General features: G+C 36.9%; 1 protein-coding gene across 3 annotated transcripts in view; it reads left to right on the top strand.

Annotated features, from left to right (window-relative positions):
* The window catches only part of LOC6612398 (diencephalon/mesencephalon homeobox protein 1), a 30,648-nt gene extending 25,925 nt beyond the window's left edge, over positions 1 to 4,723 (top strand). For 2 of the 3 annotated variants that reach the window (XM_032726135.1, XM_032726136.1), the window contains 3 exons: positions 2,070 to 2,259; positions 3,355 to 4,006; positions 4,146 to 4,723. In XM_032726135.1, coding sequence (XP_032582026.1) covers positions 2,070 to 2,259; positions 3,355 to 4,006; positions 4,146 to 4,416 — 1,113 coding nt within the window. In that variant the 3' untranslated portion in view covers positions 4,417 to 4,723. The remainder of the gene's footprint in view (positions 1 to 2,069; positions 2,260 to 3,354; positions 4,007 to 4,145) is intronic. The other variant, XM_002036871.2, reaches the window with a different exon arrangement.
* The last annotated feature ends 10,548 nt before the right edge of the window (positions 4,724 to 15,271 follow it).

Raw genomic sequence — 15,271 nt, 5'->3', positions numbered from 1 at the left:
GCAGCAGCCCTTTTGTCTGTTGTTGTAGCTGATGATGGTGACGTTGACGTTGCATGATGAAATAACAAACCGGATTAATTTGATTTTGCAGCCAGAAAGGGCCAAGATCCCGATTCCCAAGGCTCCACAGTTCCCCAGTTCCCGAGCTTCCAAGCTCCCGGGCTGCCGAGCCGCAGGGTCCAAATTCGGATGCTGATCCTTGCCAGGAACAAAGTATCAGGGTGTGTGTGTGTGTGGAAATTAATTTGACATCCGGGGAACAGTGGAGGGTAATTTCAGAGACCGGATATCGGATTTATTTGCAGCTCCACGCCTGAGTAATCCAACTAAATCGCACGCTGAGTCACACTCGCTACAGTGCGAGACATAGCTGTAAGAATATCAACAAAAGTGGCTCCAATTCTAAACTCTGTTCTAGCTATTCAATCATTCGAATGTAAAGGCTTAGCCCAGCGTACTTAAAATTCTTTCCAACTGAACCTAAACTGCTGAAACGTAGTGTACCAAATAGGCGGCACTTTGCCAAAAAATCGGCGACGAGCTGCAAATTTTCCGGGCTGCAACGCAACTCACTGAGTGGCTGCCTGGGAAATATATGCATTTAGTTTCGGAAGTCAGAATTCGGGTCTGCCAATTTCTCAGAAAGTGGTTGTCCAAGATTTATGGGGCTCCTGGTAGGCAACCAAGACTTGGTGACAGAGCCCCAAGCCAAACCACTTTATCTTCGTTTCGCGCCGAACTTGTTTTTCAGTTTTCACTTTCTTTTTTTATTTTTTGGGTGGAATACCACGCCCAGTTGCCCACTTTACCCGCGATTTGCTCAATCCGTGAGGTTAAGGTTGGGATTTGCGACTTGGAACTTGGAACTTGGCTGGGCTCCTGGCCTTTCGGTGCCTGATTCTTGGCCAACGAATTCCTGGGCGAGAGAAGTCGCCAGCTTTTAACATAGCACCCCCTTATTTTTCCATTTTTCCATTTTGCCCGCTTTGCCTACTTTGCATATATTGCTTTTTTATTATAAATCTTCCTTTTGCCGCCACTTCCAAGAGCCACTTCAGTTCGGGCTCCTTTCCTTCGTCCTCGTCGATTTCACATTGCTGGGCAATCTTTGGTGTCCTGTCCTGTCACTCCCCCTCCCCCTGCCCCCCTGACACACCCTGCCCCTGAACCTCCCCCTTTTGCGTACATGACTAATAGCAGAACTAAACGATTTGATGGACCAGAAAAATGATGACTTCTTTTTCAGTGCAGAGGGTTCGGATGCCGGGATTCCGAGGGTGGTTCATGCTGAATTTGAATCCTTTGGCCGCTCGTCTGTGTGGCAAATCCTTTTATTGTGACAGTTGTTGTTGCTGGTCGGGTTGTCTGTTTGTCTGGTTTGCCTTTTGTGAACAACATTTAATGTTTTCATATTATTATCTTTGTTGTTGCCGGCTGAGAATCGGTTTAATGTTTCGGAAGATAATCTAATTTGGTCACTTATATGCGAATATGTATATCATTTGCCATTATGTGTCGAGTGGCAGCGAGTGGGATGTCTATGGTGTGGCATTGATGTTGCCAACCATCGTTGGGTCTTCTGGAATCCACTGCTAATATGTACTTAATTCATAAAGTTCTAACTCAACTTGTTGTTTTTAAGCAATCTATTAGCAATAACATTAAGCAAAAACCAAGTAAAAGTTCAAAAGATTCGTGATATAATCCCCTTTTTTACGTGTAAACCACGCCACTGCCTCAAAGGTCTACGTATATATATATAAGTATTTGGGGCAGCTGAGAGGTTTATGGTCCAAGTATTAGCATTTAAAAAACATTCCATTTACATTTTTTCAATTTGAATGAGCTTTTTATTTAATAATTCGCAATTTGCATTGCATTTTCCCAACGACTAGAGTTGATAGCCATTGGCCACTGAGGAGGTCGGTGTCCATATGGCGAAACACTTTATGCGGAAGAGCTGGCGAAAGGCTACCGCGGTTTAATGTTTAAATAATACATGCAGAGAAAAATGCAACAATTCCGAAATAAATGTAGTACTAATAGCATCGTGTGTCTTCTGTTTGCAGGTGTGGTTCCAAAACCGACGCGCCAAGTGGCGCAAGACGGAGAAAGTCTGGGGCGGCAGCACGATCATGGCCGAGTACGGACTCTACGGGGCCATGGTGCGGCACTCGCTCCCGCTGCCGGACACGATCCTCAAGTCGGCCAAGGACAACGACGCGGTGGCGCCCTGGCTACTAGGTATGGAGCAGAAATGTAAATGCAACAATCATATCAAAACTATCAAACTAGCCAGCTAAGACCCATCAGCACCCCCAATCATCGCTTTCTCCCATTTTGGTTTTGCCATGTTCTATGATTTGATAAAAAGTAGTTACGCACTAGAAGTTCGTATATGTGATTTTAATTTTAATCTGGCTTCCTGTCGTCATTGATAGCCTGGTCCTTTGAGCAAATCTATTTTATTCGCCAGACTTTTCACTTCAATGCCATGTTCTACAGATCGCACACATATGTACCGGCGAGCCTTGAGCAGGGTTTAATTAAATTTCGAGCCGCACAAAGGACCACGGTTCGGGGATTATAAACTCGGATAGATTCAGCGGATGGGTCGAGAATTGTGAGCATATTTGGCGAGCATGTCCAACGACGCTTTTCCGCTATTGCCGTCATATGTTGCGCACATTTCCCGGGAATGACTTTGCGGATTATCCGGGTATTCCCCGCTCACAAGTGTCGCTGGTTCGGGGTGACTGGGCTCCTTTATTCGTTAATAATCGCTTAATAAATGCAAAATGCACACGCGACAAGGACGAAGAACGAAGGACGCAGGATGAGGGTTCGCCACCGAATTCCCGTTTTATTTGGCACTTATCGTTTATCTATTTCCATTGCTGGGGTGGCGATAAACTGACTGACTGGGTGGTTTTGTCTGCTCCGGCGAACTTTACGAGCAGGCCGACTCGATAATTAATTCCCAAGTAGCCGTGGCCAAAGGTTTGCTCGAACTTAAGTGGCTTATCGAGGACTTAGCGGGTCCTGCGCCGGGGGAATCAGCGCAATCGGAACAGGAATAGTTTTTAATTAAGTCGATATGTCAAATTAGTTGGCAATTAATGGGGCCGCCAGCGTGCGACTGTGAGCTCTAAATTGGTTATAAATTCAATATTGTGACAGCACCGAATTTCACATTTAACATTTTACTTACGCACATTCCTGAAATACATGCAAAGAATATCATACGCTTTTTTTTCGATCCAACAAACATTCTTTATTAGATAATCCCAACTTTCCCCTTAATTCTAAAGTGCACACCACTGACTTATGTACGAACTTGCATTTCCCCGACAGGCATGCATCGCAAGTCGATTGAGGCGCAGTCGGCGCTTAAGGACGACTCGGGGGTGAGCGACCACGAGGACTCGGCGGGATCGAAGTCAGCCCATTCGGAGGATCTTTCCCGTTCCCGCTGCCACGCCCTCAGCTCCTCCACCGAATCGCTGAACGTAGTCAGTCCTGCGCCCAGCAGCTGCCCCACCTCCGCTTCCACCTCGGCGCCGCCCACCTCGACGAGCGGCTATGCGGGAGCAGCCTCCTCGGCGGCAACCACACCCACAGGGGCGTCCACCACCAACAGCTCCGGCAGTCCCCACATTGAGCTGGGCTCACCCTCGCCGCAGCAGCAGCATCTGCAACTGCAGCAGCAGCAACAGGCGTCGCTCTACTTGGGCGGTGGCGCGGCGGTTAGTGGCTGTGCCCCGCCCAGTTATCATCCGCTGCTGGACGCCGCCAATGCCGCTGGTGCCGGCGCGGCTGCCTCCAGCAAGGACTTCCACATGATCATGAACACCGCCGTGGCAGCGGCAGCAGCAGCAGCTCAGCAGCAACATCAGCAACAGCAGCAGCAGCAGCAGCATCATCAGCAGGCCACAGCGACAGCACCTGGACTGCATGCCCACAACTTGGCTGCCGTCCTCATGGAACACGATCCGGATGCCTTCAGGTGACACAGAGCGCTCGACACGAGGGTGTCCGGGAGTATGCTACATAATTATTTGTTTATCAAATGTACTGCATACTCTTACTTTACTCCCACCTGCCAGCAAGTGCATCAAATTGAAATACGTACTTATATTTTGCAGAAACAACTCAATCGCCTGTTTGAGGGCCAAGGCGCAGGAGCACCAGGCCCGACTCCTGAACAACGGTGGGCTTTTCCTGCAGGTGCGTCGGTTCGCCCAGGGTCAGGCGCAGATCCAGGACCCAAGTGATATGCTCAAGCTCAGCGAGGAGCACAACAACAACAGCCCGATTGCCATTCCACCCGCCCACTCGACTGTCAATCCGCAAGTTAATGTGAAAATGGAGCTGACCGCCAATGGGGGATCAATGAAAAACTACGAGGAGGCCTAACGGAAGCGCCAACCAGTTTACTTAATCTAAGCTGCCCAATGCAAATGCTATGATCCCAAAACACACCAAACCAAAAATGATACGAAAACCCTTTTTTTTACTAGACCTAAGGAGCATTACATCTGTAATCGAAACAGTAATTTTAAACAGCAGCATTTTAAAAAGTCTGCTTCAAGGTGTAAAAATACAAAATCGGAATATTTTAATAAATTCATCAGCGAAAATATTTTTTTATTTTCCAACATCAATTTGGGCACCAACAAATATATAAAATAGTTAACAGCAATGGCTGAAATAAAAGTACGAATATGTGACAAATAATCTGGTGTCTTTTATTTGGACAATATAATTGTTTTTTGAAATGGGATCTTTTATTCTCGTTAAATGATGAATAATTTCCGAAAATAATATATATGTGTGGGTCATAAGTAGAAAGTAAGATTACAATGTATAATGTCATAAGTAAGACGACAGTCGACTGCGAGATTCCTACAGGGGTAAGTCGAATGTCGAACACAAAAGATACTCGTCAAATGCATACAGTGTGTAACATGTCAATTGACACGCACATGTAGAGTCCCTCTACATAGCTCCAAATCGACATTACACGACAAAAAATACGCCATGAGCCTGAAGCGCCATCTAACGTTGGGGAGGGTCGTCGGCAAAGCAGTGCATCGATGGGAGTGAGACTCGCATCGGCAAGGAAGTGTCGCTAACCTAATTAACATTACTTGGAAGTCTGCGATGGTTCAGTGCGCTTAAATGCCGTCACTTGGATCATCTTCCAAACTAAACTGATTTCAGTGGAGCCCAGGTTCGAGTTCACCATGAATCACGCGGTTTTACATTGGATCATAGTTCCTGAAATAATTCCCCTACATTTTCCGCCACGCGTTGTTGTCCAAAATAAAATGACAAATCATACGTGCCCAATGTACAGGGGAACATTAAACAAAATTCTCCGATAAATAGGAAGCTGATAAAAGTCGATTGAATTTAATTCTAGACATCAGTGCCAAGGACGAGAAACAATTTTTATTTTGTTTAAAATCTAACTAACCACTTTTCGTAAATATTTTACGGTAACTTACCAACATTTTATATTTCCAAGAACGGTGTCAATCTGTTAATTATGTACTACGCCTGGTATCAAAAATCCGAACGTTTGAACTACTAGGCGAATTGGGAATATAGAATGCCATACCTCGTATTTAAATTTCCAATCGAACTGTGTCCACAAATAGGAATTCTATTTTTTGGCCATTTTTTGCAAATTTTGATGATGTAACCCCTTACAAAAAATGAGAAAATCGGACCTAAAATAAGTTATCCTATATCCGTCAAAAAGTGATAGGGTTGGATAGCCTTCTTAATTAGCTGCTCAAAACAGCTATTCTTTTATCTTTATGATCAGTTTTAGTCAAGTTATGATTAAAATGCCCATCTGAAATTTCCTAATTATTGCCAAAATATTTTTTTTTGAATTTCCGTTATAAAATAATCAGTTTTTTGTACACAACTTTAATAGTAATTGTCTGAATATGGAATGCCATACCTCGTTGAGCTCGTATTTAAATTTCCAATCGAACTGTGTCCACAAATGGGAATTCTATTTTTTGGCCATTTTTTGCAAATTTTGATGATGTAACCCCTTACCAAAAATGAGAAAATCGGACCAAAAATAAGATATCCTATATCCGTCAAAAAGTGCACAACTTCAATAGAAATTGTCTGAATATAGAATGCCATACCTCGTTGAGCTCGTATTTAAATTTCCAATCGAACTGTGTCCACAAATGGGAATTCTATTTTATGGCAAATTTTGATGACCCCTTACCAAAAATGAGAAAATCGGACCAAAAATAAGATATCCTATATCCGTCAAAAAGTGCACAACTTCAATAGAAATTGTCTGAATATAGAATGCCATACCTCGTTGAGCTCGTATTTAAATTTCCAATCGAACTGTGTCCACAAATGGGACTTCTATTTTATGGCCATTTTTTGCAAATTTTGATGATGTAACCCCTTACCAAAAATGAGAAAATCGAATCAAAAATAAGTTATCCTATATCCGTCAAAAAGTGATAGGGTTGGATAGCCTTCTTAATTAGCTGCTCAAAACAGCTATTCTTTTATCTTTATGATCAGTTTTAGTCAAGTTATGATTAAAATGCCCATCTGAAATTTCCTAATTATTGCCAACATATTTTTTTTGATTTTCCGTTATAAAATAATCAGTTTTTTGTACACAACTTTAATAGTAATTGTCTGAATATGGAATGCCATACCTCGTTGAGCTCGTATTTAAATTTCCAATCGAACTGTGTCCACAAATAGGAATTCTATTTTTTTGGCCATTTTTTGCAAATTTTGATGATGTAACCCCTTACCAAAAATGAGAAAATCTGACCAAAAATAAGATATCCTATATCCGTCAAAAAGTGCACAACTTCAATAGAAATTGTCTGAATATGGAATGCCATACCTCGTTGAGCTCGTATTTAAATTTCCAATCGAACTGTGTCCAGAAATGGGACTTCTATTTTATGGCCATTTTTTGCAAATTTTGATGATGTAACCCCTTACCAAAAATGAGAAAATCTGACCAAAAATAAGTTATCCTATATCCGTCAAAAAGTGATAGGGTTGGATAGCCTTCTTAATTAGCTGCTCAAAACAGCTATTCTTTTATCTTTATGATCAGTTTTAGTCAAGTTATGATTAAAATGCCCATCTGAAATTTCCTAATTATTGCCAAAATATTTTTTTTGATTTTCCGTTATAAAATAATCAGTTTTTTGTACACAACTTTAATAGTAATTGTCTGAATATGGAATGCCATACCTCGTTGAGCTCGTATTTAAATTTCCAATCGAACTGTGTCCACAAATAGGAATTCTATTTTTTTGGCCATTTTTTGCAAATTTTGATGATGTAACCCCTTACCAAAAATGAGAAAATCTGACCAAAAATAAGTTATCCTATATCCGTCAAAAAGTGATAGGGTTGGATAGCCTTCTTAATTAGCTGCTCAAAACAGCTATTCTTTTATCTTTATGATCAGTTTTAGTCAAGTTATGATTAAAATGCCCATCTGAAATTTCCTAATTATTGCCAAAATATTTTTTTTGATTTTCCGTTATAAAATAATCCGTTTTTTGTACACAACTTTAATAGTAATTGTCTGAATATGGAATGCCATACCTCGTTGAGCTCGTATTTAAATTTCCAATCGAACTGTGTCCACAAATAGGAATTCTATTTTTTTGGCCATTTTTTGCAAATTTTGATGATGTAACCCCTTACCAAAAATGAGAAAATCTGACCAAAAATAAGTTATCCTATATCCGTTAAAAAGTAATAGGGTTGGATAGCCTTCTTAATTAGCTGCTCAAAACAGCTATTCTTTTATCTTTATGATCAGTTTTAGTCAAGTTATGATTAAAATGCCCATCTGAAATTTCCTAATTATTGCCAAAATATTTTTTTTGAATTTTCCGTTATAATATAATCAGTTTTTTGCACACAACTTTAATAGTAATTGTCTGAATATTGAATGCCATACCTCGTTGAGCTCGTATTTAAATTTCCAATCGTACTGTGTCCACAAATAGGAATTCTATTTTTTGGCCATTTTTTGCAAATTTTGATGATGTAACCCCTTACCAAAAATGAGAAAATCTGACCAAAAATAAGTTATCCTATATCCGTCAAAAAGTGATAGGGTTGGATAGCCTTCTTAATTAGCTGCTCAAAACAGCTATTCTTTTATCTTTATGATCAGTTTTAGTCAAGTTATGATTAAAATGCCCATCTGAAATTTCCTAATTATTGCCAAAATATTTTTTTTGATTTTCCGTTATAAAATAATAAGTTTTTTGCACACAACTTTAATAGAAATTGTCTGAATATGGAATGCCATACCTCGTTGAGCTCGTATTTAAATTTCCAATCGAACTGTGTCCACAAATGGGACTTCTATTTTATGGCCATTTTTTGCAAATTTTGATGATGTAACCCCTTACCAAAAATGAGAAAATCGGACCAAAAATAAGTTATCCTATATCCGTCAAAAAGTGCACAACTTCAATAGAAATTGTCTGAATATAGAATGCTATACCTCGTTGAGCTCGTATTTAAATTTCCAATCGAACTGTGTCCACAAATGGGACTTCTATTTTATGGCCATTTTTTGCAAATTTTGATGATGTAACCCCTTACCAAAAATGAGAAAATCGGACCACAAATAAGTTATCCTATATCCGTCAAAAAGTGCACAACTTCAATAGAAATTGTCTGAATATAAAATGCCATACCTCGTTGAGCTCGTATTTAAATTTCCAATCGAACTGTGTCCACAAATCGGACTTCTATTTTATGGCCATTTTTTGCAAATTTTGATGATGTAACCCCTTACCAAAAATGAGAAAATCGGACCACAAATAAGTTATCCTATATCCGTCAAAAAAAGATAGGGTTGGATAGTCTTCTTAATTAGCAGCTCAAAACAGCTATTCTTTTATCTTTATGATCAGTTTTAGTCAAGTTATGATTAAAATGCCCATCTGAAATTTCCTAATTATTGCCAAAATATTTTTTTTGATTTTCCGTTATAATATAATCAGTTTTTTGCACACAACTTTAATAGTAATTGTCTGAATATTGAATGCCATACCTCGTTGAGCTCGTATGTAAATTTCCAATCGAACTGTGTCCACAAATGGGACTTCTATTTTATGGCCATTTTTTGCAAATTTTGATGATGTAAGGGGTTACCAAAAATGAGAAAATCGGACCAAAAATAAGTTATCCTATATCCGTCAAAAAGTGCACAACTTCAATAGAAATTGTCTGAATATAGAATGCCATACCTCGTTGAGCTCGTATTTAAATTTCCAATCGAACTGTGTCCACAAATGGGACTTCTATTTTATGGCCATTTTCTGCAAATTTTGATGATGTAACCCCTTACCAAAAATGAGAAAATCGGACCACAAATAAGTTATCCTATATCCGTCAAAAAGTGCACAACTTCAATAGAAATTGTCTGAATATAAAATGCCATACCTCGTTGAGCTCGTATTTAAATTTCCAATCGAACTGTGTCCACAAATGGGACTTCTATTTTATGGCCATTTTTTGCAAATTTTGATGATGTAACCCCTTACCAAAAATGAGAAAATCGGACCACAAATAAGTTATCCTATATCCGTCAAAAAAAGATAGGGTTGGATAGCCTTCTTAATTAGCTGCTCAAAACAGCTATTCTTTTATCTTTATGATCAGTTTTAGTCAAGTTATGATTAAAATGCCCATCTGAAATTTCCTAATTATTGCCAAAATATTTTTTTTGATTTTCCGTTATAAAATAATTAGTTTTTTGCACACAACTTTAATAGTAATTGTCTGAATATTGAATGCCATACCTCGTTGAGCTCGTATTTAAATTTCCAATCGAACTGTGTCCACAAATAGGAATTCTATTTTTTGACCATTTTTTGCAAATTTTGATGATGTAACCCCTTACCAAAAATGAGAAAATCGGACCAAAAATAAGATATCCTATATCCGTCAAAAAGTGCACAACTTCAATAGAAATTGTCTGAATATAGAATGCCATACCTCGTTGAGCTCGTATTTAAATTTCCAATCGAACTGTGTCCACAAATGGGACTTCTATTTTATGGCCATTTTTTGCAAATTTTGATGATGTAACCCCTTACCAAAAATGAGAAAATCGGACCACAAATAAGTTATCCTATATCCGTCAAAAAGTGCACAACTTCAATAGAAATTGTCTGAATATAAAATGCCATACCTCGTTGAGCTCGTATTTAAATTTCCAATCGAACTGTGTCCACAAATGGGACTTCTATTTTATGGCCATTTTTTGCAAATTTTGATGATGTAACCCCTTACCAAAAATGAGAAAATCGGACCACAAATAAGTTATCCTATATCCGTCAAAAAAAGATCGGGTTGGATAGCCTTCTTAATTAGCTGCTCAAAACAGCTATTCTTTTATCTTTATGATCAGTTTTAGTCAAGTTATGATTAAAATGCCCATCTGAAATTTCCTAATTATTGCCAAAATATTTTTTTTGATTTTCCGTTATAAAATAATTAGTTTTTTGCACACAACTTTAATAGTAATTGTCTGAATATTGAATGCCATACCTCGTTGAGCTCGTATTTAAATTTCCAATCGAACTGTGTCCACAAATAGGAATTCTATTTTTTGACCATTTTTTGCAAATTTTGATGATGTAACCCCTTACCAAAAATGAGAAAATCGGACCAAAAATAAGATATCCTATATCCGTCAAAAAGTGCACAACTTCAATAGTAATTGTCTGAATATTGAATGCCATACCTCGTTGAGCTCGTATTTAAATTTCCAATCGAACTGTGTCCACAAATAGGAATTCTATTTTATGGCCATTTTTTGCAAATTTTGATGATGTAACCCCTTACCAAAAATGAGAAAATCGGACCACAAATAAGTTATCCTATATCCGTCAAAAAAAGATAGGGTTGGATAGTCTTCTTAATTAGCAGCTCAAAACAGCTATTCTTTTATCTTTATGATCAGTTTTAGTCAAGTTATGATTAAAATGCCCATCTGAAATTTCCTAATTATTGCCAAAATATTTTTTTTGAATTTTCCGTTATAATATAATCAGTTTTTTGCACACAACTTTAATAGTAATTGTCTGAATATTGAATGCCATACCTCGTTGAGCTCGTATTTAAATTTCCAATCGAACTGTGTCCACAAATGGGACTTCTATTTTATGGCCATTTTTTGCAAATTTTGATGATGTAACCCCTTACCAAAAATGAGAAAATCGGACCAAAAATAAGTTATCCTATATCCGTCAAAAAGTGCACAACTTCAATAGAAATTGTCTGAATATAGAATGCCATACCTCGTTGAGCTCGTATTTAAATTTCCAATCGAACTGTGTCCACAAATGGGACTTCTATTTTATGGCCATTTTTTGCAAATTTTGATGATGTAACCCCTTACCAAAAATGAGAAAATCGGACCACAAATAAGTTATCCTATATCCGTCAAAAAGTGCACAACTTCAATAGAAATTGTCTGAATATAAAATGCCATACCTCGTTGAGCTCGTATTTAAATTTCCAATCGAACTGTGTCCACAAATGGGACTTCTATTTTATGGCCATTTTTTGCAAATTTTGATGATGTAACCCCTTACCAAAAATGAGAAAATCGGACCACAAATAAGTTATCCTATATCCGTCAAAAAAAGATAGGGTTGGATAGCCTTCTTAATTAGCTGCTCAAAACAGCTATTCTTTTATCTTTATGATCAGTTTTAGTCAAGTTATGATTAAAATGCCCATCTGAAATTTCCTAATTATTGCCAAAATATTTTTTTTGATTTTCCGTTATAAAATAATTAGTTTTTTGCACACAACTTTAATAGTAATTGTCTGAATATTGAATGCCATACCTCGTTGAGCTCGTATTTAAATTTCCAATCGAACTGTGTCCACAAATAGGAATTCTATTTTTTGACCATTTTTTGCAAATTTTGATGATGTAACCCCTTACCAAAAATGAGAAAATCGGACCAAAAATAAGATATCCTATATCCGTCAAAAAGTGCACAACTTCAATAGAAATTGTCTGAATATAGAATGCCATACCTCGTTGAGCTCGTATTTAAATTTCCAATCGAACTGTGTCCACAAATGGGACTTCTATTTTATGGCCATTTTTTGCAAATTTTGATGATGTAACCCCTTACCAAAAATGAGAAAATCGGACCACAAATAAGTTATCCTATATCCGTCAAAAAAAGATAGGGTTGGATAGCCTTCTTAATTAGCTGCTCAAAACAGCTATTCTTTTATCTTTATGATCAGTTTTAGTCAAGTTATGATTAAAATGCCCATCTGAAATTTCCTAATTATTGCCAAAATATTTTTTTTGATTTTCCGTTATAAAATAATTAGTTTTTTGCACACAACTTTAATAGTAATTGTCTGAATATTGAATGCCATACCTCGTTGAGCTCGTATTTAAATTTCAAATCGAACTGTGTCCACAAATAGGAATTCTATTTTTTGACCATTTTTTGCAAATTTTGATGATGTAACCCCTTACCAAAAATGAGAAAATCGGACCAAAAATAAGATATCCTATATCCGTCAAAAAGTGCACAACTTCAATAGAAATTGTCTGAATATAGAATGCCATACCTCGTTGAGCTCGTATTTAAATTTCCAATCGAACTGTGTCCACAAATGGGACTTCTATTTTATGGCCATTTTTTGCAAATTTTGATGATGTAACCCCTTACCAAAAATGAGAAAATCGGACCACAAATAAGTTATCCTATATCCGTCAAAAAGTGCACAACTTCAATAGAAATTGTCTGAATATAAAATGCCATACCTCGTTGAGCTCGTATTTAAATTTCCAATCGAACTGTGTCCACAAATGGGACTTCTATTTTATGGCCATTTTTTGCAAATTTTGATGATGTAACCCCTTACCAAAAATGAGAAAATCGGACCACAAATAAGTTATCCTATATCCGTCAAAAAAAGATAGGGTTGGATAGTCTTCTTAATTAGCAGCTCAAAACAGCTATTCTTTTATCTTTATGATCAGTTTTAGTCAAGTTATGAAAATGCCCATCTGAAATTTCCTAATTATTGCCAAAATATTTTTTTTGATTTTCCGTTATAAAATAATTAGTTTTTTGCACACAACTTCAATAGAAATTGTCTGAATATAGAATGCCATACCTCGTTGAGCTCGTATTTAAATTTCCAATCGAACTGTGTCCACAAATGGGAATTCTATTTTATGGCCATTTTTTGCAAATTTTGATGATGTAACCCCATACCAAAAATGAGAAAATCGAATCAAAAATAAGTTATCCTATATCCGTCAAAAAGTGATAGGGTTGGATAGCCTTCTTAATTAGCTGCTCAAAACAGCTATTCTTTTATCTTTATGATCAGTTTTAGTCAAGTTATGATTAAAATGCCCATCTGAAATTTCCTAATTATTGCCAAAATATTTTTTTGATTTTCCGTTATAAAATAATTAGTTTTTTGCACACAACTTTAATAGTAATTGTCTGAATATTGAATGCCATACCTCGTTGAGCTCGTATTTAAATTTCCAATCGAACTGTGTCCACAAATAGGAATTCTATTTTTTGACCATTTTTTGCAAATTTTGATGATGTAACCCCTTACCAAAAATGAGAAAATCGGACCAAAAATAAGATATCCTATATCCGTCAAAAAGTGCACAACTTCAATAGAAATTGTCTGAATATAGAATGCCATACCTCGTTGAGCTCGTATTTAAATTTCCAATCGAACTGTGTCCACAAATGGGACTTCTATTTTATGGCCATTTTTTGCAAATTTTGATGATGTAACCCCTTACCAAAAATGAGAAAATCGGACCACAAATAAGTTATCCTATATCCGTCAAAAAAAGATAGGGTTGGATAGCCTTCTTAATTAGCTGCTCAAAACAGCTATTCTTTTATCTTTATGATCAGTTTTAGTCAAGTTATGATTAAAATGCCCATCTGAAATTTCCTAATTATTGCCAAAATATTTTTTTTGATTTTCCGTTATAAAATAATTAGTTTTTTGCACACAACTTTAATAGTAATTGTCTGAATATTGAATGCCATACCTCGTTGAGCTCGTATTTAAATTTCCAATCGAACTGTGTCCACAAATAGGAATTCTATTTTTTGACCATTTTTTGCAAATTTTGATGATGTAACCCCTTACCAAAAATGAGAAAATCGGACCAAAAATAAGATATCCTATATCCGTCAAAAAGTGCACAACTTCAATAGAAATTGTCTGAATATAGAATGCCATACCTCGTTGAGCTCGTATTTAAATTTCCAATCGAACTGTGTCCACAAATGGGACTTCTATTTTATGGCCATTTTTTGCAAATTTTGATGATGTAACCCCTTACCAAAAATGAGAAAATCGGACCACAAATAAGTTATCCTATATCCGTCAAAAAGTGCACAACTTCAATAGAAATTGTCTGAATATAAAATGCCATACCTCGTTGAGCTCGTATTTAAATTTCCAATCGAACTGTGTCCACAAATGGGACTTCTATTTTATGGCCATTTTTTGCAAATTTTGATGATGTAACCCCTTACCAAAAATGAGAAAATCGGACCACAAATAAGTTATCCTATATCCGTCAAAAAAAGATAGGGTTGGATAGTCTTCTTAATTAGCAGCTCAAAACAGCTATTCTTTTATCTTTATGATCAGTTTTAGTCAAGTTATGAAAATGCCCATCTGAAATTTCCTAATTATTGCCAAAATATTTTTTTTGATTTTCCGTTATAAAATAATTAGTTTTTTGCACACAACTTCAATAGAAATTGTCTGAATATAGAATGCCATACCTCGTTGAGCTCGTATTTAAATTTCCAATCGAACTGTGTCCACAAATGGGAATTCTATTTTATGGCCATTTTTTGCAAATTTTGATGATGTAACCCCTTACCAAAAATGAGAAAATCGAATCAAAAATAAGTTATCCTATATCCGTCAAAAAGTGATAGGGTTGGATAGCTGCTCAAAACAGCTATTCTTTTATCTTTATGATCAGTTTTAGTCAAGTTATGATTAAAATGCCCATCTGAAATTTCCTAATTATTGCCAAAATATTTTTTTTGATTTTCCGTTATAAAATAATTAGTTTTTTGCACACAACTTTAATAGTAATTGTCTGAATATTGAATGCCATACCTCGTTGAGCTCGTATTTAAATTTCCAATCGAACTGTGTCCACAAATAGGAATTC

Source organism: Drosophila sechellia, chromosome X, assembly GCF_004382195.2.
Source record: "Drosophila sechellia strain sech25 chromosome X, ASM438219v1, whole genome shotgun sequence".
NCBI classification, from domain to species: domain Eukaryota; kingdom Metazoa; phylum Arthropoda; class Insecta; order Diptera; family Drosophilidae; genus Drosophila; species Drosophila sechellia.
This window is presented reverse-complemented; position numbering and strand designations above follow the sequence as displayed.